We start from the raw sequence: 13,473 nt of genomic DNA, 5'->3' as shown, positions 1-13,473 counted from the left end.
GGCTTTGTAAAGACTGATGTGCTGAATCTTGGAAACTGCAATCATTTCACTTCTTGGGCTACTTTTCCCTCCAGCGTTCTGCAGTGGTATCAGATAACTGCTCCCTGTTGCACCACCGCAGAAGAAATGTCAACCACATATTTCCTTACACTCATACGGGAGTCAGTCTTAACCTCACATACATGATACAATTACTGGGAATCTCTCTTTTCTAGTTGGTCCTTTCACTTATCGCAGCAATTGAGAATCTCTTTGGTCCTCTTAGCAATAACTAGACATCATTAACCAGCAGAAGCTACATACAATCAGTGCTATCAAGATGACTGCCGAAAGCTGACTGAGAACTGTGGTCAAGGCAACTTCAGCAAAGATTTCAAGTGAAATTTTGCTTTTAATGCAAGACTTTCTCAGCTGGAAAATCCTCAATTCACTTTATTACAACATCAATCATTCAGCTGATGGGAAACTTAGACTTAAAGCTTCTCTTCAAGTCCCCATATAAAGCAAAAAAGGATTCATATAAAAAGAGTCAGGGTTTAAAGTGGGAGTAGCTTGGAGGAACATCTCCCCAGTCCTTTCTTTTCTTGGGATTCTGTTTTCTCTGACCATTCCCTCTTTTACTGTCTCATTTTTTGGACATCATGATGATGAATGAGAGGAATGATGCCAGTTTATTGACCACCTGGATGATGAGCCAGTAATGACAAAAAGCCTTCTTTATACCAATGAACTTCTTCAGTGCACTGACCCACGGCACAATCAACACAGGACCAAAAGAGACATCCTTAGAAACCTTGACAATAGTTCTGCAGGGATAAAACAGTGCAGCTTTACAGCAGCTTTCTGCTTGACATCACACCAGTACACCCAAGATGCCAAGAGAGTCACAAACAGTCCCTATCAGAAAGAAGGGGGGACTAATAGGAGAAGGTTTAGTAGAGAAAAACAGTTGGCGCTAAATACTCCCTTCCACACTATACACATTTCAAAAGGACATATTTCCAACTAGTTCTGGTCTGGACCTGTAGGATGCACACCTTTTAGTGTCTGAAGTGCACCCAGTGAGCTCCCTGAGTGCACTTTCCCTTTTAGTTTTATCTGAAAGGAATCCAATCCACATGCTCCAAGATTCTTCTGCATTGTGAACCAAAGCATGGTAAGCAGGAATGACTGGAGTATTTAAAAGCATACAAATTGATGCTTATGTCTTGAAATTAACTAAAGAAGCTAAAATTCTAAACTCAGTATATCACTGACATATATATTGAACTTGTGCCAGTAAGGAAGAGCCAGTGAGCTTGTAGCATCCTTCTGCCCTTACACCTTACCAGCAAAACAGACCCACAGAGCCAGTAACCTCAGTCCAGCAGCACAGAACTGCTATGCCAGGAATTCCAAAATAACTTACTTGTCTTTTTCCATCAGTCAGCATGCTGGTGCTGTTAAGCCAATCACTTCACAACAGTGTCAACCCAGAAATAAAGTTATTTAAATAAGAACTGGGGATAGGAAACATGTTATGTAGCTCTTTACTAAAAGCAAGTGGAGATTTTGCCAGTCTGTCTTCCCTACTAAGACTCTTTACGGGCTTTCACAAATATAAATAAACAAGAATGGCAAATGTCAACAGGAGCAGAAGTTGTGATGCAGGGCTTCTCCCAACCACTGGCTGCCAATGAACAATGCTGCAAATGTAATGTGAGTAGGACTGATCTATCCAAAATTTCAAATTAGCTCTCTCTTTACTACAAGCAAAACTCCTCATGCTGGGAACAGAAAAGGAAAGTTCTCCATGTCTTCCTTTTTCTCTACTCTGAAGTTAAAGGAAAAAGGAAACATTCCTGCTGAATCTCCTCCCCTTTTCACACTCCTCACAGGAATGTGTGGGTATAGATGGATGGGTGGACATTTGAGAACAAGGCATGTTCCTCTACACAACTGTAAGTTATGGTAAGGTTAGTTTATTGCCTTTCACATCTGACAAAATGTAAGAAAACAAATTTAATTTTCTGAAGAGTACTGGCTTTATTTGAGTAAAAGCAAGGGGAATTCAACTCACCGTCTGCAAGAACTGCTTCATAGATGTAAGATGAAGAGTCTCCAGGATTTTCATTCTGTGGCTTATCTAGGAAAAAAGAATAATTCTTTAATTGTATCTATTTGGAAATGTCTTTAACTGCTCATCAACTCTGATGACAGCGATCATTGCTATCCTACTTGATTGTTTCACAGAATGTTTAGTTTGCTCTAAGGAAGGTCTTAGCATCAGAAACCAAGCTGGGAAAAAAAATGGCAAAATAAAACAGAGTTAAGAAAAAAATAGACAAGCAACCTAAAACCTCAGAAATAAGGAAATACCATGACACTGATTTCCACTTGCTTTTTTTAGATTAAATTCTGTATGCTATTTTAGATGTAGGATGAAGCTATTTTAAAGCTACAGTTTCGCAGATAGAAAAAAAATAATCCAAGGGCTAGGGGAGAAGAATAAGCCTAGAGAGATCTTTAGATAGAACTGTATTCACCCCTTTTCAGTAAACATCCCTGTGACTGATCTTTTCAATTTACCATAGCAGGTAAGAAATGTGGGCTAGAGGAAGAAGAGAAGTTTCCCTGGAAGTCAATATAGCAAACAATGGGAGAGGAGTTGGGCAAAAGGAAAGAGAATGGAATCATGTGCAGGAAAGTGAGAAATGGAAGATGGATGCGGGCATTGGGGTTTGGAAGACAAGACAACTGTGCAGGGCTGTGTTTGATAATACAATAAATCTGGCTACAGAGTTCCCAGTATTGGGTCAAAAAAGCAATGGCCACATTATGTAAAGTACTGGTCAAATCTTAAAAACCTCTCTATCATTCCAATTTGTTGAAATTATTTTGATGGCTTAATAACTACCAGGAGACTTTCTGCCGTATTATGCAGTATCTGTCTATGCCACTCTTTCTTTATGCTGGATCAAGTTATCACCTGTTTTTCCACATCTGAGGTAACACTGATGTAAAAGATATAAGGCCTGCTAGAGCTCCGTATCGTGAGATTCAGCTAACTCACAAACATGAGCTTGTATAACATCTGTGGGACCCTGATCAGAATTCCATGTAAATTGCTGGGTGCTCCAGAAGTGAATAACCAATATTGCTACAAGGGACAAGACTGAAAAGCAAGAGTCACTGGGTAAAGAGGCCAGGCCTAGGATGAGAAGACAAGCCTAAGAAAGTGATTGCTTTACAATGACTTTATTAAGGTTGCAAAAAACCAAACACTCAAAAGCAATCTTTCTCCTTTGTAGTGTATTGTTATTTCTTTTAAATTGACTTGTACTGTGGACAGTGCACAAGTTAGACCTAATCTGGCATTGACTTTTAGTTTTGTACTTAAAATAGGTGTCGTTTATGATATTTTGATTCAGTTATTCTTGTAATAACAAGAGTCCAGTGAATGAGGAGAGGATTCCAGTGAGAGAAAGGACAGTGATATTAGCTGATTGCTGCTCTAGAGAATTTAGGTAATTTCAGGTTCCCATCCTGAAGTTTTGAGGCAAAAAGCTGAGGCTTTTAAAACATGCTTTTCAGAAGTGCTCATTAGTCTTGTATTGCACTTTCTGTGAAAGACCTTACAGCTGACCTGCAGACATCTGAGCAGTCACAAACGCATCTGAAATTAAAGGGAGTTTGCATAGGGACGTAAAAAATGGTAAGTGTTATGAAAAGTAATGTCTTAAAGTGGTATCAGAAGTGGAAGAAATGCTTCACCCTGATCTTGCTAAATACTAGTATGTAAAATGATGATAAAATAAAATAATGTTTGGACAGCACTCAATACAGAAAGGAGTTCTACAGGAAAGCACATTAGGAAATTAATAATTCTGTTTTCTCATCAGGATTTGAATGGCATTCAATACATAAATAATGCAACTGCAAACTCAAACAGAAGCCAAAGTATAAAATAACTGTTAATTAACTGAGCAGTATTTATGCTGTGCACTAATGAGGGCAGGTTCTTGGGGGGGGGGGGCAGGAAGAATGAACTTAGGTAATTAAAGGCAATTATGCCTATGAACAAGGCTCCTAACTGAAGTTTCATAGGCTACTTTGTACCTTTAACTTTTTGACTTTTGAACACCTAACTTTTTAACTGCAATAACATTTTCTGGACCAAGTGATGTCCTCATAGCCATTCAAGTAAGTGCAGAGAGACCCTACCAAGAGCAAAATCTGATTCTATATGAAAATCTAGTATTGATTTTTTTTTCCACTATGAACTTAAATAGGTGCTACACTTCATTTTTTCAGGGATAGGTGTTACAATTTTTTTAATCTGGAGAACAACATGACCCTTATTTTATCCTATTTCCAAGAAGCTGACACTAACTTAACAGAAATACATCACAGTGAAATTACAAATAGCAATTTTGTTATAACAACACTTGTGTGCCAAAAAATATACAAAAAATGCATTTCCAGAGGACTTCTCTAGATGTCTTCCAATAATAACTTTTCAGTAATTGTGATTGGTAACCGCAGTGCAAAACCTGATGAGAGTCAATAATACATTGTATGAAGGACATGTAAGAGTACAGATTCACACAGCCATTTTACAGTTCTAGCTGCAAAACACCTGCTGGAAATCTTAAACTTAAATTATTTGTAAACTTTAGAAATAGCCTCACAACCGCAGCTAAATACTGACTGATGACTGTTGTGCCATAAACAAGACATAATTTTGGATGGTGTCCACTTGCAACATTGAAAGAGCAGACTAATGATGATAAATTCATTAATTAATTTTAAAAATAAAAAATTTATAACTTAAATAAACAACAGTAAGATCACAGTACATTAATTTAAATTAGTACATGTTGTTGCAGTAATGCTCATGTTTTAGTCATTTGAATTTTATTATAAACACATTTTTTTATGAGCTTGTCCTAAATGCTGTTAAAGAACATTCACTTTAAGATGTCAGTGCATTCACTTTTCCAGGTGTAAGCAGTTTTCATCCAATTAGTGTCAAAATAAGAGGAAAAAACATCACATACATGATGCATACTTCAGAATCCAATGGTACAGGTCACCATGACTGGCTAGACAGATCAAAACATGAGCTGCTAAGAAACCTGATTATATTACGAATAAAGTCTTCTCTGGATTTTGCAGAGATAAGAGAAGAAAGAACAAAGAACTCAAACAGTTTAAGCAGCAGGGGATGGCAGTCTTAACATCATATCTACGGTTGCCACCTCCAGGCTCCACTTCAGTTTCTCTTCTGGTTTGAAATAGCCAGGATCACATGCCAGATGAAATAAGTTCATGACACCAACCACAGTTTTTTATTGACAGTCATCCCCGTTACAAATCCCCATCACTGCACTGGCATCCCAGCAATCATTCTGTGTGGAGATGGAGAAACACAACATCTCAGGAAGATTTATTAATCTGGTAATCTTAGCAGCAGTCCCTGCAGAGCAGTTCAAAGATGCATTGGCAGGGCAAAATGGAAATGACGACTATACCATAGCACACTTCAGCTAACAAAATGCCCCTTCTGCTCTTCTGCTTATGATAAATTCATACAGATTATTTTTGTTTAAAAAAAAAGAAGTTTAATTGGCATTTGAGGTGCTCCTCAATAAGCAGATGACCTCACTGCCTTAAAGCACCAACAGTGGTTATAAGCTGTCTGAATGTAAATACATTGGGGAAGGAGGAAAGGGAGGCACAACTGTGTGGTCTCATCTACTGCAACTTTCCCTGGCAGTGAACAAAGCCAGAAACACGTACCAGCTTCCCTCTATTTACTCAATCTTGTGTGCCCGTGTGAGAAATCTTTACAACCAAGACTTTAGTTCACACACACACAAAAACACACCATGTTCAGTACTCACAAGCAAACAAACCAAAAATTCTAGTGATTTTAATTCCTTTTCAACTTTGGTTCTTGCTAGCATTTTAGCTTCATTTCTTCATAGACTCCAAGTCAGCATCAAAATCTAGATGAAACACTTGCCCATTGAGGACGTTAAAGTTCCCACTTAAATTAAGGGGTTTAGCTCATCAGCACAAGTCTTGCTGACAGCCTAAGAAAATACATTGCCATTGATTACTCATATTTGAGTACCAACTTGAAGAGGGTTTTAGAGGAGAACAAGCAAAGCAGTGGATTCAAAACATGAACATACCCAAATTCCTGGTACAATTCCAAGAAAATCTATGCCACTGTACCAGAAATGAAACAGGAGACAGATACCATAAAAGCTGATGGTAAAAATATTGAGACTTATTTCTCTTTTCTGTGACCTGCAGAATGGAAATTAGCCCCATATTTGAAGCAGGCTGAAGATTTGCATCTGTTAAGCCCTATTTTCAGCTTCCAGCCTGTTTGTCCAACATTTACTTATTAGAGACAAATACCCAATGCTAGTATCTCATTACTCCTGATCTATACCTTACTAGTAGCAACAAAAGTCATTTTCTTAACATTACTCTTTTTGGTGATTAAAATCGTGTGCAAGTACATGGAATACTTTTTAGGCAACAATCAGAAATTAATGGCATATTCCTGTCTCATGTAAAAGTTACATACTCATTCTGAAAATATTTCCTGTGCTGTCAAAGACTGTGAATACAATTTTCTAGTTGGGTTATGTTACTTTACGCACCTCTTCTCACTTTTTGCTACAATAGCAGATAATGAATGGATACATGGAGGTTTGTTGAGTAGTTCTCAACTATCAAACTTTATAGAAGTAGATTCTCTTCATATTTTGGAAAAAAAAAGAGGATACCACTGCTTAGAGAAAAGGCTGGAAGTGGAAGTGACAAGAGTTGTTTTGTTGAGCTGTAAACAAGGAAACCTAATAAAACAGCAAGCAGACTAATGGATACTTACAACTCCTGAGCTGTACTGAGAAGTCCCACCAAAAAGTCTCATAAAAGTGTCAGGACACTTTAGAAACAGTGTCACAGAAAATTATTTGTATTAGATAAGACCTGTTCTCTTTTTGCATCATCAATACTGAGGCACAAATAACTACAGGAGGAATTCAGGACATTTAAAGATCTAAGTAACTACCTCCAGCTGCAAATATCTCCCTCTATCTACAAATCCCCTACTTAAACATACGTCTAGCCTGGATTTGAAGTGGAAGTGTTTCAGGACTAAACAAAAAGCCCAGCTATGTCTAGGCCAAAACCCCCCAGGGTACTGAATTAACACACTGAAAGTATGTCAATTTAATATAAAAAGGGGTACATAGTTCAGCAGACCAAGAAGTTGTAGAAAGAAAAAGGGAAAGGAAAAAAGAGATGCAGACAAAATGTGTCTCCTGATTCTACTTTCAGCAATATTAGGGAAAGCTGTTAAAGAAAAGTCAGAATTCTAGAGTCACACTGGGCCATCTTAGATGTTAACATAGAATAATAAAATTTCTGAGTGTTCTACTCTTTCCCAGAGATTTATCCTTTTTTATGACCACAGGCCCTTACACAAAATTCAAAACCAACTCTAAATCTGAATGTGGCAATTTCAAACATTGAAGTATTTTGTGAACAAGTCCTGCTAAAGGAATCTTTTGACAACAATAAACGTATTTGCATTCCTCTTCATGCATAAGGTGAATATAACAAAATCTGTCACCATCCAGGAAACATATGTTAGAAAGGCCAGTTTCCATGTCTCAGTTCTCCCTTTACTGCTCCAAGAACATGTTCAAACAGGAATGACAAACCCTTCCGATTTTGTGTTTGAATCACATTACAGGACAAACAAGCTCTCTGCTGGGTACAAAACCCCCTGCATCTTCCATTTTATTTAGTTTTACTGAGCATTTTAATTAGGATTGGTTTTTGCCTAGAATTTTTGGCTTATATACTATTTTAGAGGTAGAAGGAAGTTTTAAGAGATAAAGAGCCCTACCTGCTCCAACAAGATGAAACTGGCATCACCTGGTAGGCAAAAGGTTTTGGCGAAATAAGGAAATAATGGGGGGGTGGGGTGGTGGTGACACATATAAAATTAGATTTGTTCTGCAGTCTTTCCATCTCAGACTGTAGAGACAGTGCAAAGAGAATATCATCTAGGGGAGAAGAGACAGCTGAGAACTTACCTTGCCTAGGAACTTTGCAGAGTATGGAAAAAGCTGTAGTGGAAGGGTGCTGATTACTAACACATAAGCTACACTGTTATTAATACTCTTCAGGACTGTGAGGTAACAACCTGATTTAGCACCCATCTTCAGATGTTCTAACTACCCACAAGCTGCTCCTGAGCCCAGGCATCAGTTAGACCTAGGATTGAGATGGCCCGCTGTCCTAAGGGACCAACAGAATTTAGTTGCGCTGGTGCACAACAGCCTAATGCCATGTAATTATTGTAATTAAGCACATCACTAAATTTTTAGACTTCGGTAAAGTGACAGCTCTTGTTAATACTGAGGAGACAAGAAGATACAAATTCATGGAGGAACAAGTTAACAGCAATGAACAGTTTAGGGAAAAAAAGGAATGGAAAAGCATGAAGAATATACACAAAAGTGTTTTCATCACTATCTCCAAAAGCAGAAATATAAGGGACAAAGGATAAGCGCTAAAAACAATTAAAAGCAACAGAAGATGATGATCCATATGAAGAGAGGTGGGAAATCTTGTGAGTGCATAGTCCTGAAGAAAGGCATAAAAAAATTGGTCCAAAGGAAAAAATAACCCAAGTATACTTAATAACCCCTTAGCAAGCCATTTTAAAAACAAGGGAAAAATCTTCTTCCCAGATGCGTAATCTGTCAAAACCCCTGCCACAGATATCACAAAAGCTAAGAGCTTAATAGGATTCTACAGAAGAATATCATAAATACAGACACTGCAAACAGTCACCATTATCTTTAAGCAAAGGTAAATAACAGTAAGATGTGCACATTTTCATTCCTCAGAGCTTAAATCAACAGCCAGGTGACAGCAAATCTTGCACTTGGAATACTTTCACTGCAACAAAGAGCAGTGCAGAGGTCTTCTAGCAAGCACTGATCTGAGCTGGCCTGTCTGATGGCCAGGGCACACCAGTACAGAAAAAACAGGGCGAGAGCAGTTCTCAGCCATGTGTATGGAGGGGGGTTTACACACCAAAGTACGAGGCAGCAACACTACTCCCAGTCCCAGATCTAGTTCAGTCAATTGAACTTGTCTGATCCCAGCCATAGTCTATGCATCCCTGGTAAAGATGTACACACTGAGACTGAGGCCTTCAACAGCTATTCATTAATTCAGCTTTATACTCATCTCTGAAGTTGCTGATATTGACCACTGCCAAAGAAAAGATCATTTGAGCACCTATTAGTCACTTGACATTACAATGTGAGTAAAATCCCAAGGGCAGATGCAATAAATATTTTTGTGAATGCACAGACCTAAGCAAAGAACCATCATCTATCTTCTCAGAAACTGTTTATCTTTGCAGAAAAGTTTGCAATTTCCTGCACAAGTCAACTATCTCTCGTCCCAGTTCCTTCCTATATACACACACATTGTATAGACCCACTGCTTTCATTCCACTTAAAAGCTGCCAAGGAACTTCAATATAAAGCTACAAATCAGACACAGTCAGAAACTGCAAACATTACCTCCTGAAACCAGACCAGACAACTGTAATTAGCTCCAAAACTTAAAGTCTGAGAGATACTCAAAAGAGATATACTGAGGAAAAGGTTAATTAATACTGAACAGCAAGAAATGTCAGAACAGGAGATGGCTGGGAAGGAGGAGTCTAAAACTTCGTTTTGAAAGCACTGATCCGTATCACCAGACTGTATGTAGACACATTCTGGACAGGTTTGAAAGTCTTACAGTATGCTTAAGCTTATCTGCTCAAGCACAAGGCAGCAGGGACATCCAGCTAGGCCATTCTGACTCATCTGGGGTCTCTCTACCGCTGAATTCAAAAGAATACTCTTGGTTGTTCATCTGCATCCCAAACCAGGTTGACTTCTGAGTAAAACTCCTGAACTGCAGGATGTCTTTCTCAAGCACAAGCTCCCATGCCAGTAAAATGGCACCTCACAGGTAACAAAAACAGAAACACAATGTTCTGCTTAGTAGACAAAATCATGACAAAATAGCAAGAACTGAGAGGAGGTAAGAAAGAGACCTAGAGACTACAAAGAAGCAGTAGTAAATATGCTTTCAAAGGAAAACACACAGCCATCTACCTGAAACCTGTGCACAACTTACATTGCTTTTCCAAAGTGGCCCATGCATCTGTCTTTCTAAAGCTATTTCTTGGTTTCATTTGTGCAGTCTGGCAAAGTAAAACTTTGGGTTAAACTAAAGCATGTGCACAGACTTTGCCATTTCAGTACCTCTCACCCTCAGGAGAGGGGTTTTTTTTACATTCCAGAAGTGCTAATTTTTACATTAATGCTTCTTTGTAGTTTCCATGGATGTGCAAACACATACAAACTGGATAGTTTTAGTTCTTCCAGTACAGACTTATTACTTGGGTTGGTACAAGGGGAATGGAACTTCTGCTCTTACAGCTTTTGTGTGTCACACAGGAAATGATGCCATCCACAAAACCGGGTCCTACTCAGTAATTATTTTTCACTCAGATTTATCTAAAGAGATATATACATTGTCACATTAAGGCATTTTGAAAGAGATTAAACATAAACCCATAGTTTTGTACAGCTTCTGAGATTTGTAAACTCAGGAAACAGAGAAACAAGTGTATGTCAGCTCTTCAATCTTACCATGAAGTAGTGATGGTAGGTTCACAGGTGCCAGTGGCAGCTTTTAGACGTTCCAAAGCTGCTTCCCTCAGAAAATGAAGCCAGACTAAGAGTACAACAGTTTCATCACACTTCAATGACAAATGCATCATCAAACTAAAACTGTTGGACCAAGCTGAAGAGAGATAATTTCTTCAGAAAATCTGAATTATCACTTTTTTTCTCTTCCAAATGGTATTAATATAGCTAAGAAAACTATTTTAATAATCATACAAAGTTTTCATTTTTAGATTACCTCGTTGAATAATTCCAGTAATAACAGAGAGATATTCCTCAGGTTCCTGATCAGCAGAAATCTCTTCGCTGCCTCTATCTAAGGTCAGTATCTCATAGAGAATATCTGAATTCTCCACCCCACAAAGTAGGATCACCACATCATCCGGAGGTTTTAGAACTTGCTCCAGAAAATAACTTCTCTTTCGATTCAGGCAGTTAAGAAGTCCACACGATAGTATCAGCAGTTTACATTTATAATAGGGTAAAGAGAGTAGCTCCTGGTGCTTGAAAGACGAAGTCTCCAGATTGTAGAGTAAGATTCCTCCTTCGTTCACTATGTGTCCAAAAAGACATTTTAAATACAGAGCCCACTCTTCTGCTTCTTGTTCATATATCACAAGAATATCCTTGGTATTTTCTAGAGAGAAGAAAACATTAAAAAAATAATTTCAAATGCATTTTGAATCCATTATAAATATCAGAAGACACATTGTTAGTTTCCCCCCACTTAAGAATTGAGGTGCTGAAGAAACAGGACAGGTCATCATGTTGACATGACAACCACCTGCTTATTTCTAGACCAAGGCAGAAAGATCATCCACAGAAATGCTGGTAAAATAGCTCAGAATATTTTATGTTTAGAATAGCTTCAACTAGTATTTCAGAATAAATCCTGAAATTGCAGTGTAGAAAGCAGAGCGCATTCACACATTCTGCTCACTCCTAGATTCTTGACAAATAGGTGATACTACTAAAAATGCAACAGTTAGCTTTTAATGGCAGAAGTAAAGAATATATATTTGAACACTAGACATGATCTGACTTCATTAGAAAAAGGATTGGTATGTTCAGGATATTTTGGCAGCATGGTATTAGGATAGTCGTTAGTGATCTTTCTTTACTATCCTTATTCTAACAAAATTACTTATGAACATGACAAAAATAAATCTAGAACTACATTTTGTTAGTTCTGCTTTCCCTTTAAGATTTTTTAAGATGTAAAACATGATGCTAGTAAGAAGACTAACACTCTTCCACAGTGTTACTAGGGTGACAATATGAAACAGAGGCAACAGGCACAAGCTGAAACACAGGAGGCTCCCTTCGAGTATCAGGAAACGTTTTTTTTACTGTGAGCACTGGCACAAGTTGCCAGGGCAGTTGTGGAATCTCCCTCCTTGTAGCTACTCAAAAGGTGCCTGGACATGGTCCTGGCTCTAGGTGGCCCAGCTTCAACAGGGCGGTCGTACAAGATGGCCTTCAGATGTCCGTTCCAACCTCAAACATTTTGTGATTCTGTGAAACCACAAAACCCCATGATTTGCTGACCAATACAATGTCCATTAAAATGTCAGGGTAGCTTAATACCCCTTGAGTAGTTCACAATCACAGCCTTGTGGAGCAACAATAAGAGACTCAGGAATAGATACACCTGCCGCACTTGACCTCCACTGAACTTCACTGTGTCTCCCAGGTTCCTGATGGGTCAGGCAACCTGACTGACACTTGTCTGCAGTGCACCAGGGCTTCTTTGCAGGTGAGTGACTAAGCTGCTGCTTTGTGAATATCAAGAGATATGGAAATGGGCATACACAGAGTTAAAATGTTTCTTGGGCAAACAATAGATCTGGATAGTGGGATGCACTGTTAGAAGCATAGTACGGATGTAGCTAAGGAGAATAAAAAACTTGTCAAGGATCCCACGTAAGCCCTTGTACAAAAGAAGAAACTGAACCTAGATCTCCAGTCCGGGATTACTGCTTTAATTACTGGACTTCCGTTCTTTTTAGAAGAAATTATTTCTAAATTCTGTTCATTCATTCTTTACTCAGGAGGTATTTCAAACAAAGTTTACCCATGTGAAAGCTGACTGAAACTTGTAGAATAGGGATACTATAGCTTAGTCTCTTGAGTTCATTGTATGTCTATAAACTGCTTGGAGGACAGCTGCCATCTTTTAAACACTTGTGAATACTCATCCTTTCAAAAAGTTTTCTGTCATATGAAATCATATAGGGCCATGTTCAATATGGTAGTGGGTGATGATATTTCAAGATGACTGATCCTGACCACACAGCAGGGTAATATTTGTCAAAATGTATTTGGAAAGGTGACTGCTACATTTTCTATGGTAAAAGCCTTCTGAAAAATGCCTGTTTCTTCTGAAATGCTGAAGTTTAATTGTAAAAATAAATAGTAATTTATTTCTCATTTAACTCAGAGCAAAGTTATGTGTTTTATGACACTAGGATAAGAAACCTACTTGTTGCAATGCTGCGATGTTATTTGTTTTCAGAATCTCATTTGTTTTTTCCATTACTCTCACACCAAAAAAAGTAGAAACAGAAAGCTATGAAGCTTCCTGCACAGTTTGAAAAGAAAAAATTGTATTAACAGAGCTGTAAGGCCAGAAGCTCTTTCAGTCTGACCACACCGTTTCATATCACAGGAAATGGAATCATCAAGCACCTTCTATTTTCAG

At 38.2% G+C, this 13,473-nt stretch overlaps 1 protein-coding gene across 1 annotated transcript in view; it reads right to left on the bottom strand.

The window, feature by feature from the left end:
• The window catches only part of BANK1 (B cell scaffold protein with ankyrin repeats 1), a 163,216-nt gene that overhangs the window by 124,165 nt on the left and 25,578 nt on the right, over nt 1-13,473 (bottom strand). Inside the window, exons 2-3 of the mRNA XM_075031868.1 lie at nt 11,011-11,409; nt 2,060-2,125 (exon numbers count right to left, since the gene is read on the bottom strand). Of these exons, the coding sequence (XP_074887969.1) occupies nt 2,060-2,125; nt 11,011-11,409 (465 nt within the window). The remainder of the gene's footprint in view (nt 1-2,059; nt 2,126-11,010; nt 11,410-13,473) is intronic.

This window comes from Buteo buteo, chromosome 1 (genome assembly GCF_964188355.1).
Source record: "Buteo buteo chromosome 1, bButBut1.hap1.1, whole genome shotgun sequence".
Classification (NCBI taxonomy): domain Eukaryota; kingdom Metazoa; phylum Chordata; class Aves; order Accipitriformes; family Accipitridae; genus Buteo; species Buteo buteo.
Note: the sequence above shows the minus strand (reverse complement) of the source record. Positions and strands in the feature narration are given on the sequence as shown.